Source organism: Rhipicephalus microplus, chromosome 2 (genome assembly GCF_043290135.1).
Source record: "Rhipicephalus microplus isolate Deutch F79 chromosome 2, USDA_Rmic, whole genome shotgun sequence".
In the NCBI taxonomy this organism is placed as follows: domain Eukaryota; kingdom Metazoa; phylum Arthropoda; class Arachnida; order Ixodida; family Ixodidae; genus Rhipicephalus; species Rhipicephalus microplus.
Window position 1 is genome coordinate 76696098 of NC_134701.1, and position 25219 is coordinate 76721316.

The following is a 25219-nucleotide window of genomic DNA, read 5'->3' on the forward strand; positions in this document are numbered from 1 at the left end:
TACGTTCGTAAATCAAAGTGGGTGAAACGAAAACTTTATTTGGCCAAGAACGCTGTTCTTGCACAGTCAACAAGGTAATATGCGTGATCGCGTCTATTGCCCAGGCAAAGCGTAAGGAACGACTCCCTCCGTAGACGCCGACAGGAGCGTTGGTACAGTACGCGATCTTCCGCGTTATTGTATCAACAATATTAGGCAGCCAAAGCGCCAATCACGTATGCAACGCAATTTAGAAAAAGAATAATTGGCTTTACGTACGGTTTCTAATCGCACTTTTTCTTCCAAGCAGCAGGTGTTGCTGAAGACTGGCAGGTCTCCGGTGTCACTTTCAAGGGGCTATAGCGATTAGAGTCCTTCTCTCGCCAATGACATCTCTAGCGCACAAATTTTCTGTGACTGTATGTGTGGGAAAGAAAACATTTTACAACGCAGCAATGTCTTCGTTTTTCCCTGCTCGATAATTACAGATCACCTAATAAACACGCACTCATGCTTGCTCACTTGCTTTGATTTCAACTTGTTGCAACTGAGCGACGCCATAGTTGTTTACTGGGGCAAGAAAAAGGGGAAATGGCACCAGAAAACCAGAAATCTGGAAACAGCAAAGAACAAAAACCCACATGGTCGATGCTTCCTAACAACAATGCCAACAATCCTAATTATGATATATACAATGTTTCTTTTTATATTTTCTATTATGGAACGCAGTGTACACAAGTTAGCGCTCGCGGACTACATGCAGAAGCGTTGTAAAAAAGGGCGTGCTTGGGCTTCACAGCCTTGTCTGTGCTGCCACAAAAAGTTGTCGCCGGGTATAGTAACACAGTTTCGCTCCATGGCATAGTACGTGGAAGCTATAAATAAGTGATCAGCAGCTCCACTTTTGTCTGAAGCTCCACTTTTGTCTGAATTCATATTTGCCTATCAAAAATCAGAGCGAGAATGCTTATTTTTACGGTGAACATTGCGTCTGAAAGGGGCTCTGCAGCCGTTTTTGAGCATGGTCATAAAACGCTGCCAATAGTTAATATAGGCTCACTACAACACGTTGGCCAAATGCTAAAGCGCAGCACGCGGCTTTCAATTCACCATAAATGATCATCCACCAGCTAAAATTGGCTTTATCTTCTATCGAAAAATGATGGAGCAAGCTCAAATGTCGCTTGAAGGAGGCCTTCTATTTATTTATTTATTTAAATACCCTAAAGGCCCGAATGGGCATTACATAGGGAGGGATAGAGTGGGGTTATGATCACAAGTACAGTACAGAACATAAAGGCAGAGATGGTATACATGTCTACTGCATCGAGAAACTGAAAGTGCAATCCAGAAACAACGCCAAACAACAATAGATTACATTGAATGAAAAAAGGGGGTTCACGCGAAATGCACTTTAAAACAGTAAACAAGGACAAAAAAGCGCGATCAGTACACTCAACAACAGTGTCCAAAAAAAGAAAAAGAAAAAAATACAGAGAGAAACATAGAAGAAGAAGAAAAACAAAATAAAGATTTATGCGTCATCAAAGAACTTCAAGAAAGGCTTTGAGTGCATGTTGAAAAGATGATGAATCGGACAGTTCTGCGATGTGAGCAGGTAACGCGTTCCATTCTGCGATTGCAAGGACTAAAGGAGAGTTTTTATATCTTTCTGTTTTAGCGAAAATTGGTTTAACTTTGAAAGTGTGGTCTATCCGGGCGGAGATATGAGGTGATGGAATGATATGAAGCTGGGAAAACGGCATGCTACTGTGGTACAGCGAATGAAAAAAAGATAGTCGAGCCAACTTTCGGCGCATGGCAAGCGAGGGAAGATGAAGTGAATTCTTTAAAAAAGATACGCTTTGGTAACGTGAGTACGAGGACGTGATGAACCGGGTAGCCTTGTTCTGGACAGATTCCAAAAGGTTGGTTAGGTTTGTGCCCTGAGGGTGCCATATGATTGAACCGTATTCTAGTGAGGGCCGGATAAGACAATTATATGCATGAAACCTGGTTTCCTTGGTGGCTAAATGTAGGCGCCTTTTGAAAAGGCCGAGTTTTTTAAGGGCTTTAGTAGATATGTATTCTATGTGGCACGTCCACTTTAAATTCTCCGTAAAGAACACACCTAAATATTTAAAATATCAGCCGTTGACTGATTTGAACATGACGCACTCAGTCGTCATTGGCCTCAAGATTTGGAAGTGGCACCCTCTCGCATGTGACATCAGTTTGTGGACTGCGTTCTCAACCGCGGATCGTTCTCAACCACGCACAGGACTGCGTTCCTGTGCGCAGATCGTCTGCTTCAGTTAAGAACTTTGTGGCAAGAACAGCCTCGTAAGGATCAATTACCGACCAACAAGAATGTTTTTAGGTGCGCTTATGAATGGCTGAGATTCGATCCGATGGCCATCGGGTTGGGCGCTGAGTGCCGCAACTACTAGACCACCGCGGTGGGGTCATTTTCTCGGCTTAGAAACGCATATTTAAGTCTGTTCGTGCTCGCACAAACCTAACCGAAGATGGTTTATTTGTTATTGGCTGCTTCGGATAAGAACTTTTGTGTGGCACGTTTTGAGACAAATTTATTAACACATACGTATTAGCGAGTCAGTGCGCCGCTCTCCGCGACTCTATCAGCGGTTAGCCACAACCGTATAAAAAATATCGATGATCTAAATTGATCATGAAAACTGTTGTTGTATTCACCCGTTTAGAAATATATTGGGTCCTCCTTGTTTACGCTACGCATACTACAGCCGTAGTAGTTCAATCTAGCTCAAACTACCATTAGGCGGTGGGCTGCATTCGGTGAGCCACGGGTGCTCAAAATATTGTTGATATTTATTAATGAAAAGTTTAATAACCATTAAAGGGGCCCTTAAACACTTTTGGAGCATGGTCAGAAAATGCTGCCAATTGGTAGCAGAGGCTCCCGACAACACGCGAGCCAAATATTATAGCGCAGCACGAGGCCTTCAGTTCACAATAAATTATCAAAGTCAGCTTAAAATTGCTTGCTCTTCTGTCTTCAAGCCACGCAACAAGCCCAACAATCACTCGTAGTAAGCCCATTTATCAGCTATTGGCTGATTTCAACATGGCACGCTTGGTCGTTACAGAGATCGGCGCGGGAGGCCATCACTTGTTCACGCGTGCGCGCACGACCGCAAGAACAAAGCCACGTAATTGAAGAAAAAAGCAAAAAAGTGCTCAAAGTCACGGCGCGCACCTGACGTTTTTTGTTTTCCTCTCGCATCCCTCCCTGCTTAGCTTCCAGCGCTTTTGTCGGTACGAGAGAAGAGAGAATGTAATTGAAGCGTGTGACAAATCTTTAACTCCGCTTGTACTAGATGGAATCTTAAAATATTTGCGGCGTTGAAGTTTAAAATCAATACGCTTTTCCAGTGAATTAATTTAATGCTTATTCATGACAGCGTTTCAGGGCCTATTCAAAATGTAGTTTAGACCATAAGAGACCTTGGCGAAGTTATAATTGCATCTTCGACTACACCGATCAGAACCTAACATCGCGGAGATTGAGTGGTAGAGTGGCTAACTGCTGCCGGCGACGTACGGCTTTCTGTGGCACGAGCCAGAACAGCTGACTGCTAGAGTTGGTTGATCTTAATTACCTAACAAAAATAGGAGACCGTACTGCTTCATACTAAGGAGTTAATTGGGATAGCAACGTTCTGTTCTAATTGCGTATTTCGAACACTTATTGCACAAAGCCTTTTCGAATTGCTAAGCACCCACAAGGCGGCCTTAAGAGAATAGGCGCAGTTGCATGTGTGCGTTTTGGAATGAAGTACCGTCTTTCAAACACGGAGCCATTATGATAATCACATATTCTGACACCCGTTGGTAATGAATGCTTGTACCACGCATTATTACTGCAACATTTCTTGTGCCATCATGAAGCATGTATGCAGGAGGCATGTGTTTGCGAAGCATGAAAGCTACTTTCGCTGCAGTTCCAAGCAGAGGAAGTTTTTCTCATTGTTTTCGCAAGCATAGGCGTGGTGGTGTGGTAGAGCACCCGCTTGCTATGAAAGCGACCCGGGTTTAATTCCCACTTAAACCTTAACAGGCCTGGTTCGGTCCCCACTGTGCTCCAGTATATTTTATTGTTTACTTATAACTTGCATCAATCTGATTTTTCGGTCACACACAATATGATGAATAACAATACTCCCGCCTCTACATCGAACCAGTGGGAGAGGTCCCTTAGAAGCTCACTTCTCGCCAACCAGCAATGGGCCATCCAGCAGGCCCTCGAAGCGGCCGTCGGGTACTCCCTGTCGGTCCCAACGTGGGAGATACCCGCTACGTGCTAAGTGCGTTGTGAAGGACTGAAATAAAGTTCTTTCATTTTATTTCATTCACTCACAATAAATGACAGTGACGCCGGAATTTCTGTGAAACGAGCTCTTTAACGCAATCGCATTACTACTACTGTCATACTGTGTTGCAAATAATCTGTTCTGTTGATGCTGTTTGTAAAATACATAAACGACACGCCATCACACTTCTGTGAAAAGGCGTGCGCTCACGCTCGACAGATGATTGCTTTAACTTGCACGCACATCCGTCGCCTGACTAAAACTGAAGCTACATATGTGAAGCACACAGATTAAATACACCTTGAATATATTCCGTAAATGTTGCACTGATCATCGCCCGATACAATAATAGGTGTTATAGAAACTTCACCGAGCGTGGGCAGCTTCCGATGTGCAGCCAGCGTTCGCAGTGTGCAGACAGACAACTGTACAGCATGACCAGTGCCTCCGAGTGCACTGTAAGACACTTCGCCACACGGTACAGTGTGACACCAGTAGACCCCAGTATGCTGTAGACTGGGACACACTGAACAGCATTACCAGCGTCATCCGACACACTGTAACGCACTGGGCGACACTGCGAATGCTCTTTTTTTGTTGTGAGAAACAAAGGTATCGGCTGTGGAAGTGGTGCGCTAAAAGCAAAGGCCACCAAAGGCCGGATATAGAGAGAGCTACGAGGTGCTCTTATAGTATAATTTTAGTCAAACAGCTAAAACAGCTGTAGATATTGTCGCACAAAAGAAAAGTGAGTATATCGCAACGGTGGATCCTGCAAACGTTGTCCAGTAGTATTTTAGCCCCATCGGCAACAACAGCTGAGAAAAATCAGCATAGTTTACTAATGTGGTGAAGAGTAGAGGGGCTGCAGACAGCTCCCGAGCGCGTGAGCTGGATTCAAAGTGAAGGTATCGCGATGATGGATCTTGCATGTGGTGTCCGAGCAGCTCCGCAGCCGTTAGTCATGAACACCGAAGTAAGTTTAGTAGAGGAAGAAATGAAAGTCAGAGTGAGAATCATACAGTGCAGCTGTCGACAGCCCCCAAGAATGCGAGCTAGGTTGTTAAAAAAAAAAAACAGCTGTATTCTTTGAGATGCGAAGCATCTTAGGGTTGAGTTCAATCCGTTGTGCGGCATGACCTTTACTACACATGCGAGTACGCTCGCCCTCTCTATCCTCTCCTATGCCCCTCCCCTTCTCTCGCCTCGCAAGACTGACAGCGGCAGCGTCGGCTAGCGAGTTTCTCGATTGTTAGAACCGACTTCTCGGACTTCACAACCGTTCTCTGTCTACCCAGTATATATAGGCACTGGATTTTTACCTCCAAAATAATTTTTGTGGGAGGTTCTACCTGTGCATTACTAAAAATCGGTAGCGTGCGCGTTAACTAAAAGCACACTGCGGGTCTCCATGTCCAATCGGAGCCTGCAGTATCTCATTCGTCATTCGCAGTGATTGGCATGTTCCCGTTGGAAATACCGGTTTATCACTGCGTGTTTCGCGCCTCCCGAGGTTTCATTCCCGCGCAATTCTGCGATGAGCGCCAGTGCCAACGTCCGTGCAGTGTAGGTGTTAGCACCCGCTCATTTACATCTATACATGGCATCTTTTAGCGGTATATAGCGTAATTTTCTATAAAACAAAATGTTACAAAGTGGCCCTAACTAAATGCACAAATGCACACACAGACATATTTTAAACACTCGCATGTGGTTGACGTAACAAGTTGTTTGCAGTTGCGTAACGATGGAAACATTATGTATCTTAGCAGTACCAGAAGGGGCAAGTTAATATGATGCGCTGTTTCTCGTGAGGATGGAAGCCCTGAACACCTACATGATTCAACGTCATTGGATGGCAGCTAACTACCAGTGACGTTAGCCCGACATGAAGGCTGTATAAAAGGAGTAGAGTTCAGCGCGATTTCAAGGTTATGGCGTGAGCACCGACCAAAAACTACAATAGCGCCACGTTCACAAATACGCTTTGGAGTAGAGGGCGTATTACGACACGACAGCTTCTGCCTATGAATCAACTGGGCTCCTAATGTGCAATGTTTATTGCAGAGTAAAATTGCTGTAAATACCATTACGAAGAGGTTTTCCACGAAAGGACAGTAAGTGCAGGTACATAGAAAAAACCAGCATAAACGAAAAAAAACTTTCCCGAGCATGACACCTTGGAAACTTCTAGAAAAGGGGCTTTTAAGCACAATTCAGTAATTTTTTCTGAGTATCTAGAAGTTTCAGTTCTAGATAGTAGATTTGCGACGTTTTTAATAGGTTTGGTAGGTGGTTTTAGGAAAATTCTGGCCAAATGTTGGACAACATATGAGGCATTTTCTAGACTCTAAGCTTCTAAATTTATTTATTTATTTATTCATTCATTTAATAATTTATAATTTCTTTTGAATACCTCAAAGGCCACAGCTGGGGTATTACATGATAAATGGGTATTAATTACAGAATAAAAAAAGTGATTCGAGGGCAATCTTGAATTGATGCGGGTCGAAGTGGTGCACGGTAGTTGCAGACAAACGATTCCAGTCCCGTGCGGTTGTCACAAAAAAAGGGGCGATGATGTGCGGTGCTTTGGGCTGGTGAAGAATACACTGTGCTTGAATGGTTTCTGTAGCTTGATGAGCAATGGACGGGCAGGATCGCTGAAACTTCGATGAGGGCATGATAAAATTTGTGAAAAAGGCATAGTCGAGATATGTGACGTCGTAATTCTACACTAGAAAGATGAGCACGAGTTCTAAGTTTGGAAACACTGGAATTGTAGGTATATTCAGAGTAGATGAAACGCCTAGCGCGGTTTAAATCGACTCGAGAATGTTGGATAAGTGAGATTGGTGGGGATCCCAGACAAAACATGCATACTCTATTTTTGGACGTCAAGTGGGACATACGATATAAAAAATAATAGTTTAACTGATGGGGGCGCAAGTCCTAAGCATCTACGTAGAAAACCCAGAGTGCAATTCGCGGAGTTGCTTATGTTAGTCACGTGTGCTGACCAGGAAATGTTACTTAAAAATGTGCCACCAAGATATTTGTAAGATTCAGCGAGTGAGACTGCACAGCCGGAAATGATGTATTCTGCTGACTAATGATAGGGCCTGCGATGAAAAGATTTCAATGAAGTTTTCTTTATGTTTAAAGACATTAACCACTTAACACACTAGGATACAATTAGATCGAGGTTGTTTTGAAGTGTAGTAGCGTCTGCGCTGTTTGCTATGCGACGGTGTACGACGCAGTTCTCTGCAAAGAGGCAAATGCTTGAAGAGATGTTTAATGGAAGGTTATTGATGCAAATGAGAAATAGTAATGGTCTGAGCACTGTACTTTGCGGCACACCAGAGATAACAAGGGAACGGCTAGATGAGACGGAGTTAGCATGCACGAATTGTTGGCGATTGGTAAGGAAACTGCAAATCCAATTAAATCCATTTGTATTATTGTTTAGACCAGAAAGCTTTAGTAGTAGCCATTGATGCGGGACTTTGCCGAATGCTTTTTCAAAGTCAAAAAAGAGGGTGTCAACAGGTATATTTATGTCAAGGCTGGAACTGATATTATGATAAAATAAAGCTTGTTGTGTGTCACATTAAAATCTTGAGCGAAAGCCGTGCTGACTGGAATTGTATGCCGTCTTCTACATGTTTGCATTGACTCAGATAAACGTTCATATATTGTAAACTATTTCTTTTGTGCTACCTTCATCATACATTATAATTTAGGGATCTTTAGGGCCTCTTAGGCCTTTTCCTCAGAGTTATGACTGATGTAGCTAAAGAATGTTGAAGTAGGCCCAGCCGAGCTGCACTTCTTGAATATAAGCAGGCAAGCGCACGAAGAAACTAACTAATAAACAAATCCATGAATAAAATGTCATATGTTACTAGTCTGCGGGCTATGAGACGGAGCTGCATTCTATTGACATTCTTTGTTATTTTTTAAACAATGTATTTTACGGTTTGACAAATGAAATAGGTAGTGCTTTCAGCAGGGGGAAAAATAAAAGTGAGAAATTATAAATAGTTTGGGCTTTAGAAGTGGATTGCAAGCAAGGCCCCTTTTCAGGTCCCTGTAGTGATGGAAACTTTCTGGCTCTGCCCAATTGTCATCCTCCTGCTTTGTGAGTACAACTATGGAACTTGTCGTCTAAACCAGAAAGGTCTTCAAGAAATTGCTGTAGAGGTAAAGCTGTAAATATCCATTAAAAAATCAGCAGATTCCACACCTCGAAAGATTTCATTTCTTATGAAACAGCCTGCGAGTAATAATCTGTGCTTAACTTTAGCGCCTTTGAAGGAAATGTTCCGAGGTGGATTCACGTTAGGCCCAGTAGTTGTGTCTACATCATTGCCTTGACTGGAACGTAGCAAACCTAGCATTAACTAATAGCTACACTAGATAAAAGGAGGCCGGGCATAACGCTTCACTGAAGTTAAGGCACACATGTCCATGTTGTCCGAACGAGGTATGCTACGGTGTGACGATAGGAACACTACACGTAACTCCTGTAAGCCTATCCCCAAGGTCCGGTAACGCTTGAATATAGCTTGCTGAACAATAACAATGTAAGTGTATTGTTTCTTAGAGAGCTTCAAAAATTGCGTCAACAATGCCGCAAAATGTGTCGTTAACTTGACATGACCCCTGCATTAATATACTGCATATTTAATATTTATTGTTCTATCAGAAAAATTATGCAGCCAGCACAGCGATTCTAACTGATATTTCACTCACCTCATGCCTGCATAGTCCCCATTTACAAAACAGTTTTAGGACTTGGCATGACACTGTGGAAAAGTACATTTTTTCCACGCAAATGCTTGGGTTTGATTCCCGCTGGTATCCTGAATTTTTATACTTGCAATCGTTGGATGAACCCTGCCAATATCACTCTCTTTGTTCTCTGAGGTTTAGGATACCATTGTATGTCCTCACTGTCCCGTGGTAGATATAAACTCTCGGTCTCCTGTGGTGCGCGACCACATACCACGGCCAGTGTTGTATGGGCATGTGCCCCACGTGTCGGAAGGAAAGGATCTGACCCCGTACGACACAGTATTTTCACGTTATTCATGCACCGGATACTCTATCTCTCCGAAACCAATTTTGGTAAACACCTAGTGATCTAATGAGGCAATCACGAGAGCACCCAGATATAGGCAGTAAGATAGATAGATAGAACGATAGATAAATAGATGGATAGATAGATAAATAAACAGGCAGACAGACAGGCAGATATATATATACCTATATACATATTTAGTGTATTTCAGGGCATTATTTTCACGCACATTGACGATGGTTTCACTGAACTAGCCTATTTATTTGCCATAATTCATTCAAGACTCGAATTGCTAAGATTTCGATTATATAAAAGTAGGCTCGCATTTAGCTTAGCGGCGAAGTCCAATAATATACATGTACTTAAGTTTAATTGGATGCTATAGGAACTCTATATTATCAAATTATCTTGAAGCACCGACTACAGCATGGCTCACAACTGTAACGTCATTTTGCTGCTTTGCACTACATTATTTATCGATGTGTTGAGGCACACGATGCTTGTGGTGGAATGGATAAGAAACAGCCTGAAGGTGCCAATACAGTGGCGGCGTTGTGCTTTACGGCGAACCGCTTACCACTCGAACAACGCTTTTTCTCCGTTCTTTCGTGGAGCAAGTTGCTGATCTTCCCGCCGACTAAAGCGCTTCAGCTGTAACTTTACTGTCTTTGCAATCTGCATCTGATGCTAATGCTGATGACCTCAGATGGATGGCGCTCACCCACAGTGGGGGATGGGCCAAGAACCGGGAGGCAGGATACTTAAATAAAACTTAAATGAAATAAAGTTAATCTGATTGAAAAAATAGGTTAGAGATAATACTGCCAATAAACAAAAATATTTGCTGAGCAAGCGGCCAAACCATCTCTTGTTTCTGAGAGACATCGCTACGAATTAAAAAGTAAAAATCTGAAAAGGTTAGGGTTCACTAGCAAGAGAATCTTTTAGTTGAATTGTTGTAGTCAAACACAGTGGAGCATATATTCCTGTGGCAGTAATCAAATGAAGTGCCGACAAGTGATAAAAGTGTTGGTACATTTGCTCGTATTCCTAGCTTTTGTAATTGGGCCACAAAAATTTTTTTATCTGATGAAAGTAACGACGACAGAATAAAAAAAATGTTCAATTGTTTCAAATTTGTTGCGACAAATTCCCAGTGGTGATGCCTTGAGTCGAGCTTTGTTAAGGTCATAACTTAATTGTGGAATTGTACAGCGCAATCTGGCATAAGCGACCTCTTACTGGCGAGATGCACAACACTGTTAATTCCGGCAATACCTTAAATGCTCGAAATCATTAAATTCATCCAAATGTAAAACACCCATCAGAGCCTGTTTTTTTCGCCTTTCTCTACAGAAGGGCATCGTGACAACAACCAGACTGGGTTCTTTTTCCCCCACCACATATTTCTGTCTGTCGGGGAAACGAAGCTGGTGGACATATTGTATATGCTCTCTAAAGCAACAAAGTTCCACCTAGATTCTCCATACGACAAGCATAATCGTCCACGTACAGCACAATAGCCGCCCAACTGCAATGTAGAAGCTGACGGGGCTTTGCGGTCACGTGTACATTGTCGCTTATTCATAACGTGCAGCTGGCACAATGATGATGATGATGATGATCCTTGTTACTCTAGTGCACATCCACAAAGGGGGATCGGCCAAGAACCGGGCGGGAGGATCTTAAGGTAAAGTCATGTGGTTTTGCAAACACAAAGTAATTTTGAACTGAAAAAAACATTATATAGAAAGGAAAGCCATAAAATTGAAAAAGGAGTATATCTGAGCAGGGATCGATGCAGGCTATCAGATGCGATTCGAGACAGAGGTAATGGTGGGTCTAACACGAATGATGTATATATATATATATATATATATATAAGAAATAAAGGAAAGAAGTGTATACCTAAGGGCTCGTTTTTCTGTGTTTTGACACAATATTAATGAGATATAACAGACAGTAATGCCAAGGAATGTACAGGGGAAGTTCTAATAACTTCCCCTGTACATTCCTTGGCATTACTGTATGTTAGTTCTCATTATATATATATACATATATATATATATATATAAATATATATATATATATATATAAATTTATATATATATATATATATATATTTATATACTTATATATATATATATATGTATATATATATATATAAAGATCTAACAGACAATAATGCTAAGGAAGTTATAGGGGAAGTTATTAAGTTATTATTATCAACGTTTTTTGATGTTCTGAATGTTTTATATACAAATTGTATTCTGCTCGTATACTTTCTCCCGTTAGACCCCCTACTAACCTATGGCTATGGGTCTAATCAGTGTTGTGAATTTCTTGAAATGTAGTCATAACAACCTGAATAAAATGAAATGAAGGACAGTGGTGATGACTTGGCGATCATTAAAACTTGCACAGCCGCAACGTTGTTTTTCCTTCAAAACAATACTTCTTCTGCATGTAAGGGCATTCAGCGAATGAGTGTGTGAGCGGTGATTTCTAATAAACGCCCAACTATGCTGCCTAAAGTAGCAACGAAACTATTTCTGTAAACCAAGAATCCGCAGCTTGCTGGCGGAGGCGCGTTCCTCGAGAACTATATGGTAGTTACGTGATACTTGCGCAAGCAAAACAGAGAGTGTGCCACTCAAACATCGTGACGACGAAGTGATAATTTGTTACCTGCACGTATTGAATATATTTGAACACTTAAACTTCTAGGTTGGATATGTGGAAAAGTGTTTGAACAGTAGCTGCATGCTTGAGCCTATTCACGCCTCTTCGAAAACATTGTCTTTTGAGACCAGCCTGTTAATGTTAGATAACTTGGGCACGTAACTCACTAACAGTATTGCGCTCATTAAATTTAGGAAGACATTACAGTGCCTTAACACGAGTACTAAACACGCAGTTAAAACACAACTTAAAACGGCAGGCATTCGTTTATTGAAATTATGATAGGAGTATGACGAGCCAGCCTAGTGTACCTGTGCTAAAATATAAAGAAAATTTCACCGACACATAGGACATCAATTTCATTAAATATGGGAGTCAAGTGTGCGTGAGTAACCACGTCGAGAGCGCTGGAGTATTGTTCATTCTATGTCACAGGTTTATTTCAAGATGATTACCTTTACTGGTTATCGCGGATCAGTCAGAAGTCCAGGATTTACTTCCGCAACACCACTCAAGACGAAGCGTCTATTGCGATATAATGCACGTAGGTAGCAATACACAAGGGTAAGTGAGCAGGGAAGTAGCAGCAGAACACTGTCATTTGCTTGAATGCCTTCAGGATTGAATAGGTCACATAAGAGCAAGCAATGATTAAACATCGTGCAGCTGCTGCTGTCACCTGCATCATTGAAGAATTGCTGCTTGCAGCATGCAGTATTAACTTTTATAGCTGCTGATATCATGGTCTCGTAGTTGTTCATGAATGACTGGTCTAGTAGAAGGTGGCCTCAATTACAATGACTTTCGACAGCTCGAAGAATGATGCGCCATAGCCGTTTTGTGACCGAAGAATTGGGCAGTCCCAAGGCAAACACTTGGTGGTAGCTACGAGTCATAGCATAAGCGACTGGGCAGAACCATGCAAATCAATGGGAGAACACGCAACGTCCCAGACGTAGTGATCAAACAGCACAAATACCAAGCAATGACGATAAAACATCGTGCTGTGCTGGCGTGGCCTGGTCCAATCTTCATGTTGTTATTACACCAGGTGTACACATACTGCAGCTCTCGAATCCAACTAACTAAAGGCCTTAATAATGTTCACGCTTTTGTTGTTGAAAGCACCAATAGTTTTCACGTATCGAAAAGCTACTAAGTGCACATCACTATGTATAGGTACACTTCGATAAAAGGCTGAAATAGTGAACTTATCGTAGTTATGTACACAATAGAGCATTGTGGTTCTTCTGAAGACTATCCTACAATAATCAAAACTACATATCGCCTACAGTATGGTAAATAAGAAGCAGCGAGCAATACCCCTTGACAATTCTACAAAAAATCTGTGGATAGATGTTCCGCTAAGGCCGCAAACAGTCATGAAACTCGTTGACAAGTCCTTGCTAAGGTCCCACTTGTTTTACAGGAGAAGTGTAGTTTGAGGTTCTCCCTTCTTCGTAAATTGAAATTTGTCCTTATCAAGAACCGTCATGCACACTATTCATCATAGTTTTGGGACGTTAAACTCTACACATCAATCAATCAACACTATTCATCATCTTTTCGCTTTGCTGGTTCACGCCAAGGATATGTCCGCCAATTTGTCTGACGTCGAAGGCGATAACACTAATTACCACTGGTTCCAATACAAATAGAGAGAGAAAAATATAGCGAGGCAGAAAGTAGGTAGAAAAAAAGGAAGTTTCTAAATGCTTGTTAAAAAAAAATCGACGACCCGCAATACAAAGGAGAACACCGTTACCATACGGGTATTGTGGCTTGCTAGCAGGACATAACACAACCTTGTGAAATAAGGTATAGCAAGGGGGTCGAAATAAAATTTAGCATAGAGAGAAAATTTCTTTTGGTTAGGCGGAGAAAAAGGAGGAAGGCGATAATAATGAATAGCATCGAAAAAAAAAAGCCAGCGAAAAAAAAACCACTAAGTGAAGAACAGTATATAGTATATAATAAAGAAACATAAACAGAGAGACGGAAAGTGAAAAAAAAATGGAACTCAAAAATGAAGAGAGAGAGAACAAAATGAAAAAAGAAAATACTACAAACAGAAAGATAAAATAGGTAGAGAAATAAATAAATAAAAACGGTTAAAAGAAGACCAGAAGGCCAAAACAGGGCAATCAGATTCATGAGTAGTATAATACGCAAAGAGGTGGGAAAGAAACAGTTGATAGAGCAAAAGCGTAGCCACCTGAGGACCAGTTTGATGCCCACTAGCTATGACGTTACCCAGCCATACACGACGGGATGCAAGCTGGCCCTTCCTCCTTATGTAATTGTCATTCTCAAAGAGGTAACAGTACCAGGCCCGTAGGCAAGGGGAAGTGAAGTGGGGCCTGAGCCCTCGCAAAATTTGTTCAGCCAACCAATAAAGCCAGAGTATAAAGGCACAAGTACAGATATTGGCGTGCGTATTTAACAACAAATGCGCACACCGCACTTGCTATATAAAGAACTAACCAAGAACAGCTACCAAAGAGGTTTGATTCTAAAATCGCGGCCATGCTCTCCAAGAAAGTCAGAGTCGGACATGTGAATGAACCCCACAACAAAAATGCCAATCATATGTATCAGGCGACAGCAAAACCATTTCTCGTACAGGAAACAAGACACCCTAGTGACTCACATGCCCACGACCCCATACTTTATCCATATTGCTTAGAACCGTACGTCCACAGAGAGCGACAGCCAAAAACACTCTACACACAGATACCTTAGAAAAGGGAACTTTAGTACGGAATGCGACTTTTATACGACCCACTAACCTGTTTTACCAAACTTGCGCCTATTAGCGCCCAATGACTCTTTGTCCGAAGCCTCTGTCTTTGGGCAGGCGCCCGCGTAGCGAAAAGGGTGAACAGGTTAAAGAAATTGTAATGCTCAGACCCCCACCTGTTGAATGAGTGTTTACGCGACTCTCAAGTTATTCGTCTATTGCACGCTGACAGAAGCGTTTTAGTAGCCGAACTTGCTTTTCCCTCTGGGCAAAGCAAGCAGACGGCCAATGTTATTTACGCCGTTGTATGGTTGGTATCACGTTTCCGTTTCCCTTAGAAAATAGCAAACTTCCTCGTATGTGTGTGAGCTGAAACTTATAGGAATGTCTAATAATTTCTCTGGGGCGGCCAGGGTGCTCAGTGCCTACAAAGACTAGCCCGCTACAAGGTTTTACTAGTTTACCGCAAGGGCTTATGGGAAGGAGCCATGGAAGCACTGGATTGCCGCCATGCGCAGGCACAGGCGAGCCGCTTGGACATTGTGGGAGTTAATGCATCGGTTTTTGTTCTCAGGCGTTTTTTCTACCCTATGAAACTCAGTGGATGTGCTCGATCATATTGACACTGATAAACAACGAAAGACTACGTAGTCTTAGCATGTGTATGTTCCGTTCATTTACCGTGCTAGGCCACTTCACCGGAACGTCATGTAAAAAATTCGAAGCGTCTCTTAGCGAATATCGGTGACATTGAGCGTATCTATCTATCTATCTATCTATCTATCTATCTATCTATCTATCTATCTATCTATCTATCTATCTATCTATCTATCTGTCCGTCCGTCCGTCCGTCCGTCCGTCCGTCCGCCTGTCTGTCTGTCTGTCTGTCTGTCTGTCTGTCTGTCTGTCTTTCTATTCACCTACTACATTTATCTGTCCTGGTCACTTTGATAACGGTATTGATGCCAAAATTTGTGGGGCATAACATGAGTGTATGAAAAGCTTAAGTGACTAGTCATATTATGAAAGCAATGATACGTATATAATAAATGTCACTTTTACATTTTACTGCTCTTGTGGTGCTTTCGTTCACAAGACATATGTTGCAAAACTGGTATGATATGACATGACTGCATGGCGAACATAAGTGTCAGACCCTAACATTGAAATCATGACATGCATGTCCGGTAAGTCATAACTACACGCCACGCTCCCAGTGCGCTCGTGGTCAATTGATTGATTGATTGATATGTAAAGCTTAACGTCCCAAAACCACCATATGATTACGAGAGATGCCGTAGAGGAGGGTTCCGAAAATTTTGACCACCTGGGGTTCTTTAACGTGCAGCTAACTTTGCACACGGGCCTACAACATTTCCGCCTCATGCGCTGGCGATCGTTTCGTTATCTTCGAATATACCAAAATTGGTATTACGGAACGTCAATGGATGGCAAAACTATGTCACTGGTGCAAACGTTATGATCATGAGATGCGTGTCATGTAACATTATTACCAAGTGCTACGCTCCTGATGCACTCTCAGCCGTTTTGTTAGCTTCATATATACCAAAATTGGTATCACATGACGCGAACGGATTATGGAAGTAAATGACCCATTCAAACATGATTTTCAACATTGACATGCATGTCATGTCACATAACAAATACATGCTGCGCTCACAGCGCGCTGGCAGCCATTTTGCTAGTTCTGCATGTACCAAAATTGGTATCACGTGACGTGAATAGACTACGAGTGTAACTGACACGTCCAAACATAATAATCGTGGCATGGAAGTCATGTACGGCATATTTGACGTCCTCCTCGTAACGTTGTGCTGAGCTTAAAGTGGCATATCAAGATTCCTCATTCGTGCTTCGCATATCAACAATTCCCACTGTACGTGGGATCTGCCAATTTTTCTTGCTTGGCTCCGCAGTGGTGGTCTTGTGGCTAAGGTACTCGGCTGCTGACCCGCAGGTCGTGGGACCGAATCCCGGCTACGGCGGCTGCATTTCTGATGGAGGCGGAAATGTTGTTGGCCCGTGTGTTCAGATTAGGGTGCACGTTACAGAACCCCAGGTGGTCAAAATTTCCGGAGCCCTTCACTACGGCATCTTTCATAATATGATCGTGGTTTTGGGACATAAAATAGCAATGTGGCAGTCGGTAACTTCAGTAAAAACAAGCCGTGATTTAGATTGTGCATTCCCAATGAAAACAATTCTGGTGTTCTCCCCAAGCTCCACCTCATACATTGACGTTGTGACACTGTTCTGTGGAAGCTCCTATCATATTCACCGGCTGAACGATTCAGCCCACGTAGACAGCAGCACTGACCGCTCGTTATCCTTTCCAGTAGAGGGTGTTCGCTTGTGTCCTTAGTGATACTTATTCAAAAGTTGTTCTCACTGCGCCATGTATTGACTTTTTTCAAAGTCCGACTGATCACACAACATCATCAAACACGTCTCCTTTGGATTAGCGAACCATGCTTTTCTTTGAAAAATAGACTTCAGTAACTGATGCCACACTGACTGACCCTCCCTGCCTCCGTAACGATGCGCTTGGGCTCGGCCCGGGAAGCCAGAGAAGCTTGTGAATGATTTGTGAATGCGTAGCCTAGCGTAAGCTAGGGGGAATGCGCCACAACTTTCTCACAGTTTGGCGTGTGCAATGAGACGATGCGACTTCAATTGCACGACTTTTCCCGATCTTGCGTGGTATCGGAATTCAGGGCTAGGAAGATCTCACCACTGCCTTCAGTTAGTCGGGACCCGGTCTGGCTGGTAGTTGGTCCTCGTCACCAGAGCTATTCTTTGTAGTGATGACGTGTGCTCTTGGAGGACAGTCGGTGCTTGATTTACATCTCATGAAAATAGAGAAGAAGATGCATAAGAAAAGAATCATGTAGAACAGTCTTCGGCTTATACAGCCAGCCAACGGACAACCCTGAGGCACCCGGTGTCCGCAGCTCACGCCAATATGATAGCTTGGCGACCCAGTGGCGATGATGAGAGTTCAGCAAGCTGAAAGGGGTGGGAATAGCGTCATTGACGTGCAGGCGTGCAGGTGGTCATCCTGAAGAACTTCCTAATTTATTTATTATTTATTTATTTGTGGAATACTGCAGGCCAAAAAGGCCCAAGCAGGAGGGGCACAAACACAACCACAAGATCAGTACATGAGTGACACAGCTTCACTAAAATAAATCTGTGTAAGAGGAGAGCGAGTAGAAGAGAAACATCAAAACAAAGAAGCACGCGATCAGTACATTAGTAACACAGCTTGACTAAAATAAAATACATCTGTGTAGGAGAAGAGCGAGTAGAAGAAAAACATCAAACACAAAAAATCAAGCGATATCGGGAGGGGGGGGGGGGCTCAAAATTCACAAAATTAAACATTGGGTTCATCAAGATCGAAGGTTTGGAGGAAATCAGAAGGCAAGTTATTCCATTCTCTTACAGTTCTCGGAAAAAAGGAAAACTTAAATAAATCTGTCCGCGCAAAATACGGAGTTAAAGATCGGACATGAGAATGACGAGTTTGCCTGGTCGAAACTGGTGTAACGTAATGGGATGGGTCTAGCCCAAGTTTATTGTTAATTAGTGAATCCAAGAATTTTAGACGGAGAAGCTGGCGCCGTGATTGTAGCGTCTGGAATTCGTTATCTCGCATTAAATCAGTAACTGATGTACTACGACCATACTTCGAGTAAATAAAACGCACTGCTCGTCTTTGAATCTTTTCGAGGGAATATATGTTAGACTTAGTATGCGGATCCCATACAATACAAGCGTATTCAAGCTTTGGACGTATTAAAGTGTTATAAGCTAATAGTTTCACTTGCGACGGGGCGTCTCTGAGTTTGTGCCTTAAAAGACACAGTTTACGGAAAGCCGATGACGAAACATCGGCAATGTGTGCATTCCAGGACAACTTATTCGTTATCGTTATACCTAGGTATGTGTATTGACTGGCTTCTTTTAGGGGTTGGCTTTTGGAGGAATAGGAAAAGTGAAGGGGATTTTTCTTGTTAGAAATTCGAAGGCAAACAGATTTATCAAAATTGAGCACCATGCCTCATTTGTTACACCACGAAAGAATATTGTTAAGGGCAGTGTCGAGAGCGACCTGGTCATCTGGCGAGTGTACATCTGTGAAAATAATGCAGTCGTCTGCAAAAAGTCTTATTTTAACCGGATCAGTAATAGCCTTAACAATATCATTGCAATAAATTATAAACAGCAGCGGACCTAGAACACTACCCTGCGGTACGCCGGAATCTACTGCGAGATGAGGTGATGTCTGTCCACAGACGTCGACATACTGTTTCCGGCCATTCAGGTAAGCAGACACCCAGGATACTAGGTAGTTTGGAAGCCCTATAGTCTGCGATTTCTCGATGAGCTTGTTATGGGGAACACGGTCGAAGGCTTTACTGAAATCTAAAAACAGTGCATTGACCTGGCCAGCTGTGTCTAAAATAGAAGCAATGTGATGAATAACTGAGACCAACTGGGTGACTGTGGAAAACCCTTTTCTAAATCCATGCTGAAAGAGAGATCAAATGTGGCTATTATCAAATAGAAGCTGTTTATACGAGTGGCAATTATATGTTCTAGCATTTTGCAACACGCGGAAGTCATAGAAATCGGACGGTAGTTTTGTACCGTCTAATATCTTTGTACACGCAGTGCTCATTGCAGTCTCTTAAGCTTTGTTTAAGTTAGGGCTCAGCTTTCAAATACATTCTTCGGGCTTTTCGCACAATTAGTTCATTTAATATTTAATAATTATTAGCGATACCCTCAGGGCCAATGGCATTATAGAGCGGAGTGGGTACATTCATAAGAATAACAAAAAAAGCAGCGAGAAAAGAAGTTATCAAACAAACATCATATACAAGATTAGGCAAAACATAAAGTATTGCAGCAAGCAAGCATAACTGTGCACAACAAGCAAGAATTACAAAAATCGGACTATGGCATTTTCGAAAAGCGTGTGATTTACAATGGTTGCTGTAGGATAGGGAAGGCGATTCCATTCTAATGACGTGCAGGGAATAAATGATTGAGAAAAAGCGGTCGTTTGTGTTGATGCAAATACCGACTTTGTGAGCATGAGCAACGTGAGAAGAAACATACAATGGAGGCAAAATGAGGTTTTCACGCAGATGTTGGTGATTAAATTTTTTAGAACAATGAAAGTCGGAAAATTTTACGTCGAACTGCTTGGAATTGAAGGTTAAGGGTAGATTTCATTGTTGTTACGCTGGTAATTCGGTTATAGTTAGACGGGATGATACGGGCAGAATTGTTTTGTACCATTTCAAGAAAGGTTATGAGATTGTTACAATAACGATCCCAAATACACGGGGCGTATTCTAATTTAGAACGAATAAGTATTTTGTACAACAGTAGTTTAGCAGAAGATGGTGCCTTAGCAAAATTGCGCCTCAGGTAACGCAGCATCCGGTTTGCATTGTTAATATGTTCAATGTGAACGTTCCCGGTGAGGTTGCTAGTAATGGTAACGTCAAGATATTTATAGAAAGAAAATGAATCTATGGTGATACTATCAAGGTAGTAAACAGGTAATGGGTTATTTTTTCTTAATACACGCATAAATATACACTTGCTAACATTGAGTTCCATGCGCCACTTTAAGCACAAAGCTGTTATAGCATTCAGGTCAGTTTGGAGGGTGATAAGGTCATCGTCACAGATTATTTCTCGGAACACTACGCAATCGTCAGCAAATAAATTTATATTAGATGAAACGCACGACAATAAATCATTACTATACAATAGGAAAAGCAGAGGGCCGAGAACAGAACCTCGTGACATACCAGATTGAACGAAGATATTATTAGAATTTTGGTTGTTAATCAAAACGAACTGCGAGCGAGTAGTTAAAAAATCTTAAGCCATGCAAGAAGTTTCAGTTCAATATTAAGCTGACGTAACTTGTGTAGTAGTAGTTTATGGCACACCTTGTCGAATGTTTTTGAAAATTCTAAATAAATGCAGTCAACAGATGTCAATCGATCAAGTATGGCATGAATCTTATGTGTGAAAGATACTGTGTTTTACATGAGTAACATTTGCAAAAGCCATGCTGTGATCGCGTAAAAAATGAATTTGATTCTAAGAAAGTAACAAGGTGTGAAAAAAGAACACCTTCGAGAATTTTACAAGGGATGCTTGTAAGTGCAATAGGTCGGTAATTAAGCGGCTAGTTTTTGTTTCCTGATTTATGAATCGAAATCTCCTTTCCCAATGTCCAGTCGGCAGGCAAACAACCGTAGTCAAGTGATTGCTGAAAAAACTTTGTTAAAATTACTGATAAATAGGCGCAGGTGCTCTGCAAAAATTCAGGGCTGACGTCGTCACAACCGGGAGTGGAAGAAACGTTGAGTTTTTTAATTACTTTAGCAATTCCGCTTGGTTCAATAATTATTGAAAACATATCAATGTAAATAAATGTTTCGAGAGGTGGCATGCAGACGTTTTCGGAAAAAGAAAAATTTCGCACAAAGGTTTCATTGAAATTCTTAGCGCGCTCTCCCGAAGGAATTGCAGCACCGTCGGTGGCGGTTGGATGAACGATATTGTTATCACGAGGATTGATAATGTGCCAAAACTTTTTAGTGTCAGTACTTAGCATAGTGGGTAATATGGTACGAAAAAAGTTCTCTTTTGCTGACCTTATTGCCGCAACATAGTTATCATTAGCCAGTTTGTAAGCCGCTCAACGCGTATCACTAGTAGAAAGTTTGGCTGGTCCGAACAAGCGTTTTTTCTTGTTAGATAAGCGTTTAAGGTTACTTGTATACCATAGAGCATTACAGCTGGAAGAGATAGAGTGAACAGGAATGTGTTTCTCCGGGAGATCGCTAATTTTTTTAGTGAACATGCTCCAGTTATTTTCCCCTGTTCGATTATCAAAATCGTTAAAAAATAGTCAGGAAATTCGCTTATCTTGTTGTTAATTACTTCGAAATTAGCACGCTTATAGTTGCGGACCGGTTTACTTAGATTTGTTGTTTTGGGACGCAATAAACTTAGACTAAATGCCAGTAAAAAATGATCGCTCAGACCTCGTAAATGTAGGAGGCTAGAAACAAAATCAGGCATGGTTGTAAGTTCTAGATAAATAGTGTTAGCTTTACTGTTCATTAATTTTGTCGGTTTTGGCTAACAGAGTTCGCGAAAAAAGAGAGCATGGGTCTAGAAATTTTTGAGCAAACGCGGAAAAGGGAAAAATAGTAGGATATTCCTCAGCCCATCCCATATTCGGCATATTAAAATCACCCAACAAAAACAGGGGGGACGTAGGATAACGAGAAACAAGTATGTTTAACACATCGTGTAGCTCACTTACAAAACTAGACGAGACAATAGGTAGGTGACAACAGGTGCAAAATGATGACTTTCGGGACCCTTTTTTAACAAGGGTGCATACAACTTCGAGGTTAGTGCTAACATGGATGCGCTGGGATGACAAATCTTTCGAGATACCTATCAAAACGCTCCCACCTCGCCGTTTTGTTCGATCACATCGGTGGAACAAAAAACAACTATGGTGTGGAATTTCGTGATCTTGAATGTATGAGTGCAACCACGTTTCAGTTAGTACGATGATGTCAGCGCAACAAGTGTCAATTACAGGTGTTAAAGCATCTCGTTAGTTAATAATATTCCGAAAATTCGTGAAAAGCACAGATACATTACACGACTTACTTGCACTGCCCCTCGCACGTTTCTACTTTAAAGCACGTGTTGGCGTCGGATCGGAGAGTACTTGGTTATCTTTTTGATGCAGCTTTAGTTTGTTTATGCTATCAGTGAAAGGGTCGTATGTGTAGTGCTTTTTGTCTATAATTAGCTTGGTATGGTGCAGCCGGAATTGCGGTGATCCAGGTTGGCTTTTGGCAAAGACCACGAGCTTTCCCCGAGCCTGATGCGTAGCTGGCGAAAAATCTTCGGTGATGGTAAATTTTAGTTATTTTAATTTTGTACGAGCCGAAAGAATTTTGTCTTTTGTTTTGTAGTTTGAAAACTTAGCTATGATTGGTCGGAATTTGCTTTCTTTGTAAGCACTTAAGCGATGGGCGCGCTCGATGGCGTGATCTGCTAGGTTGATAGTTGCGTTAGACAGCAGTTGTGTTATACGCTTTTCCGATTGTTCCCGCGTTTTCTTTGCGTCTGGTAGACCGTGAAAAATTAAGTTGTTGCGTAGGGACCGATTTTCAATTTCGTCGAGACGAGCTTGCATTGATTCGTGTTGGGTGCCCGTTGTTGCCACTGAAGCTTGGATAGTCGTCATATTCTGCTCCAGGTGGTCCACTGTTTGCGTTTTTTCTTCAAGTGCGTCTAACCGTTTTTCGATTGAGCCAATCTTTCCCTCAATTTTTTTTGACTCGTTTTGATTTCCTTAAGGTCGGTGGCTAGATCGGCCTGGATTTTCGATGACTCAACGGAGCGCACCTGAATGTCTTTGAGGATGTTAAAAACTGCTTGCATTTGCTCTGAACGATGTGCTGGCAAGGACTCAGGAACCAGCGAGTTGGTGGAACGAGTGTTAGGTCCTGGATTACTTGCAATATCCCCGGCGCGCAAAAGCAAAAACAGCATTGAAACACAATCACTCGCGATGTCACAAAGAACTCTGGCGCATGGGAGCAGAAATACCGCCCACCGCTCATTGACACCATCAGCGAATATGTTCGCCCAATTTTTAGGAGCGAAGCTTCTTGAAGCGGCACCCGTTCGCCCTTCGTAGTAGTCGTAGTCATCGTGTGTAACCAGTCTTACGTTTTCACCTGCAAGGTGGTGCCGGTGGGAAATTTCTTCTGTGCATTGTTGAACAATGAAAAATTCGCAGCACGTGCGTTAACTGAAAGCCAAATTCTCCCGTTTCTCATTCCCCATTAGCAGCCATTGGCTCGTACATTGAGCACTATCTGACAAGAAAGGGGTGCTACGTTATACTCGCCGGGCGTAACCTCCTTGGTTTTAGAAAGGTTGAGCGAGCGTTGAGCCGCAGTGCCATGAATACAGTGAATAGTAGTACCATACACTCGAAATGGTTAAATGTGGGAAGTACACATGAAGCGCAAGCCATAAGAAAGTGTGCGTGTGTCACCTCTCGTTTAGTCCTTAGAATGTCCTCTGCATGGCGGTGCTTCTATATGGGAAATATATGATGAAAAGTTGTGAGATGGTGGTACTTGTAGTAATGAATAGATGAACGGACGGACAAACAGACAGATGCATGGATGGACGGACATACAGACAGATGCATGGACGGACACACGGATGGTTGCACGAATAGATGGATGCATGAACGTACGCAGGGGCGTATGCACGGACGAACGCAGGGACGGACGCAGAGATGAACATGTGGATGCACGAGCAGACGCACGCATGGACGGGTGGATGGATGCACGGACAGTCACACAGATGGACGCATGGACGGACGGAAGAAAGAACGAATGGACGGACGGATGCTTCGCTCCACTCTACATCACTCATTCCGTGGATATGCTGCCATTTTTGTATATGCCTCATATTTGCGAGACATTCATAGACCTCACACACGACTTGTCTTTGTTTCTGCAGAGCCCACATCAGCGCTTTCATGGAGGAGGTTAACGAGGCGCTGACTTAGCTAGAATAGATGAGAACGAACGCGGAGGCAGGATTCTACAAATTATTTTCCCCATTATATTGACATTGGTCACTTCAAATCAAGCGGGCCACCCGCTAGGCAGAAGTTTCATTAAACATGGAAGGTCTGCAATTGCTGGGAAAGCAGCCATAGCATTGGCGGTTGCATCTACAACAGCCAGCGTTATTTTCAGAGCCTGAATTCACAGTTTTTAAGTTTGCTCGTGGTAGGTTCTCGAAAGAGGCGAAAGGAATCCTCACCAACGTTCATAGAAAGCGCACCGTTTGTGACTTATGGACGCCCGCTCACTCTTCGCTCTTGGCAACGAAACCATTCACACCCTAGCTCGAGAGTTGGGGAGCCGAGCAGGTGCAGAACTGATGGAAAGTCTACTTGTGGAGAGAGAGAGCACATGGTCTCGTACAACGAAATAACCAAACACTACCGATTAGGGAAGTAGCATTATTCTCCGCCATTAAACAGTAGGTTAGAGAATGGCGCCTCTTACAAACAAGCACCTTCCCAAACCCACTTGCTTACAGTCATGGCTTTTCACATCTCTACTCTGACAATTGTTAACTCTGCAATTTGCGGGCGAACCTGAATCCCATTATCTGGGCTTGTCCTAACCTCATGACTGGGCTAAACACCAAATAATTCCCCGCGCCGCAGTGGGAGACTACGCTGCTTAACTCAAACATTCA

The 25219-nt window shown here is 42.4% G+C and overlaps 1 protein-coding gene across 1 annotated transcript in view; it reads left to right on the top strand.

The window, feature by feature from the left end:
• Window positions 1-25219, top strand: part of LOC142789931 (uncharacterized) — a 228312-nt gene that overhangs the window by 42135 nt on the left and 160958 nt on the right. Inside the window, exons 2-3 of the mRNA XM_075885013.1 lie at window positions 8391-8475; window positions 11057-11107. Of these exons, the coding sequence (XP_075741128.1) occupies window positions 8391-8475; window positions 11057-11107 (136 nt within the window). The remainder of the gene's footprint in view (window positions 1-8390; window positions 8476-11056; window positions 11108-25219) is intronic.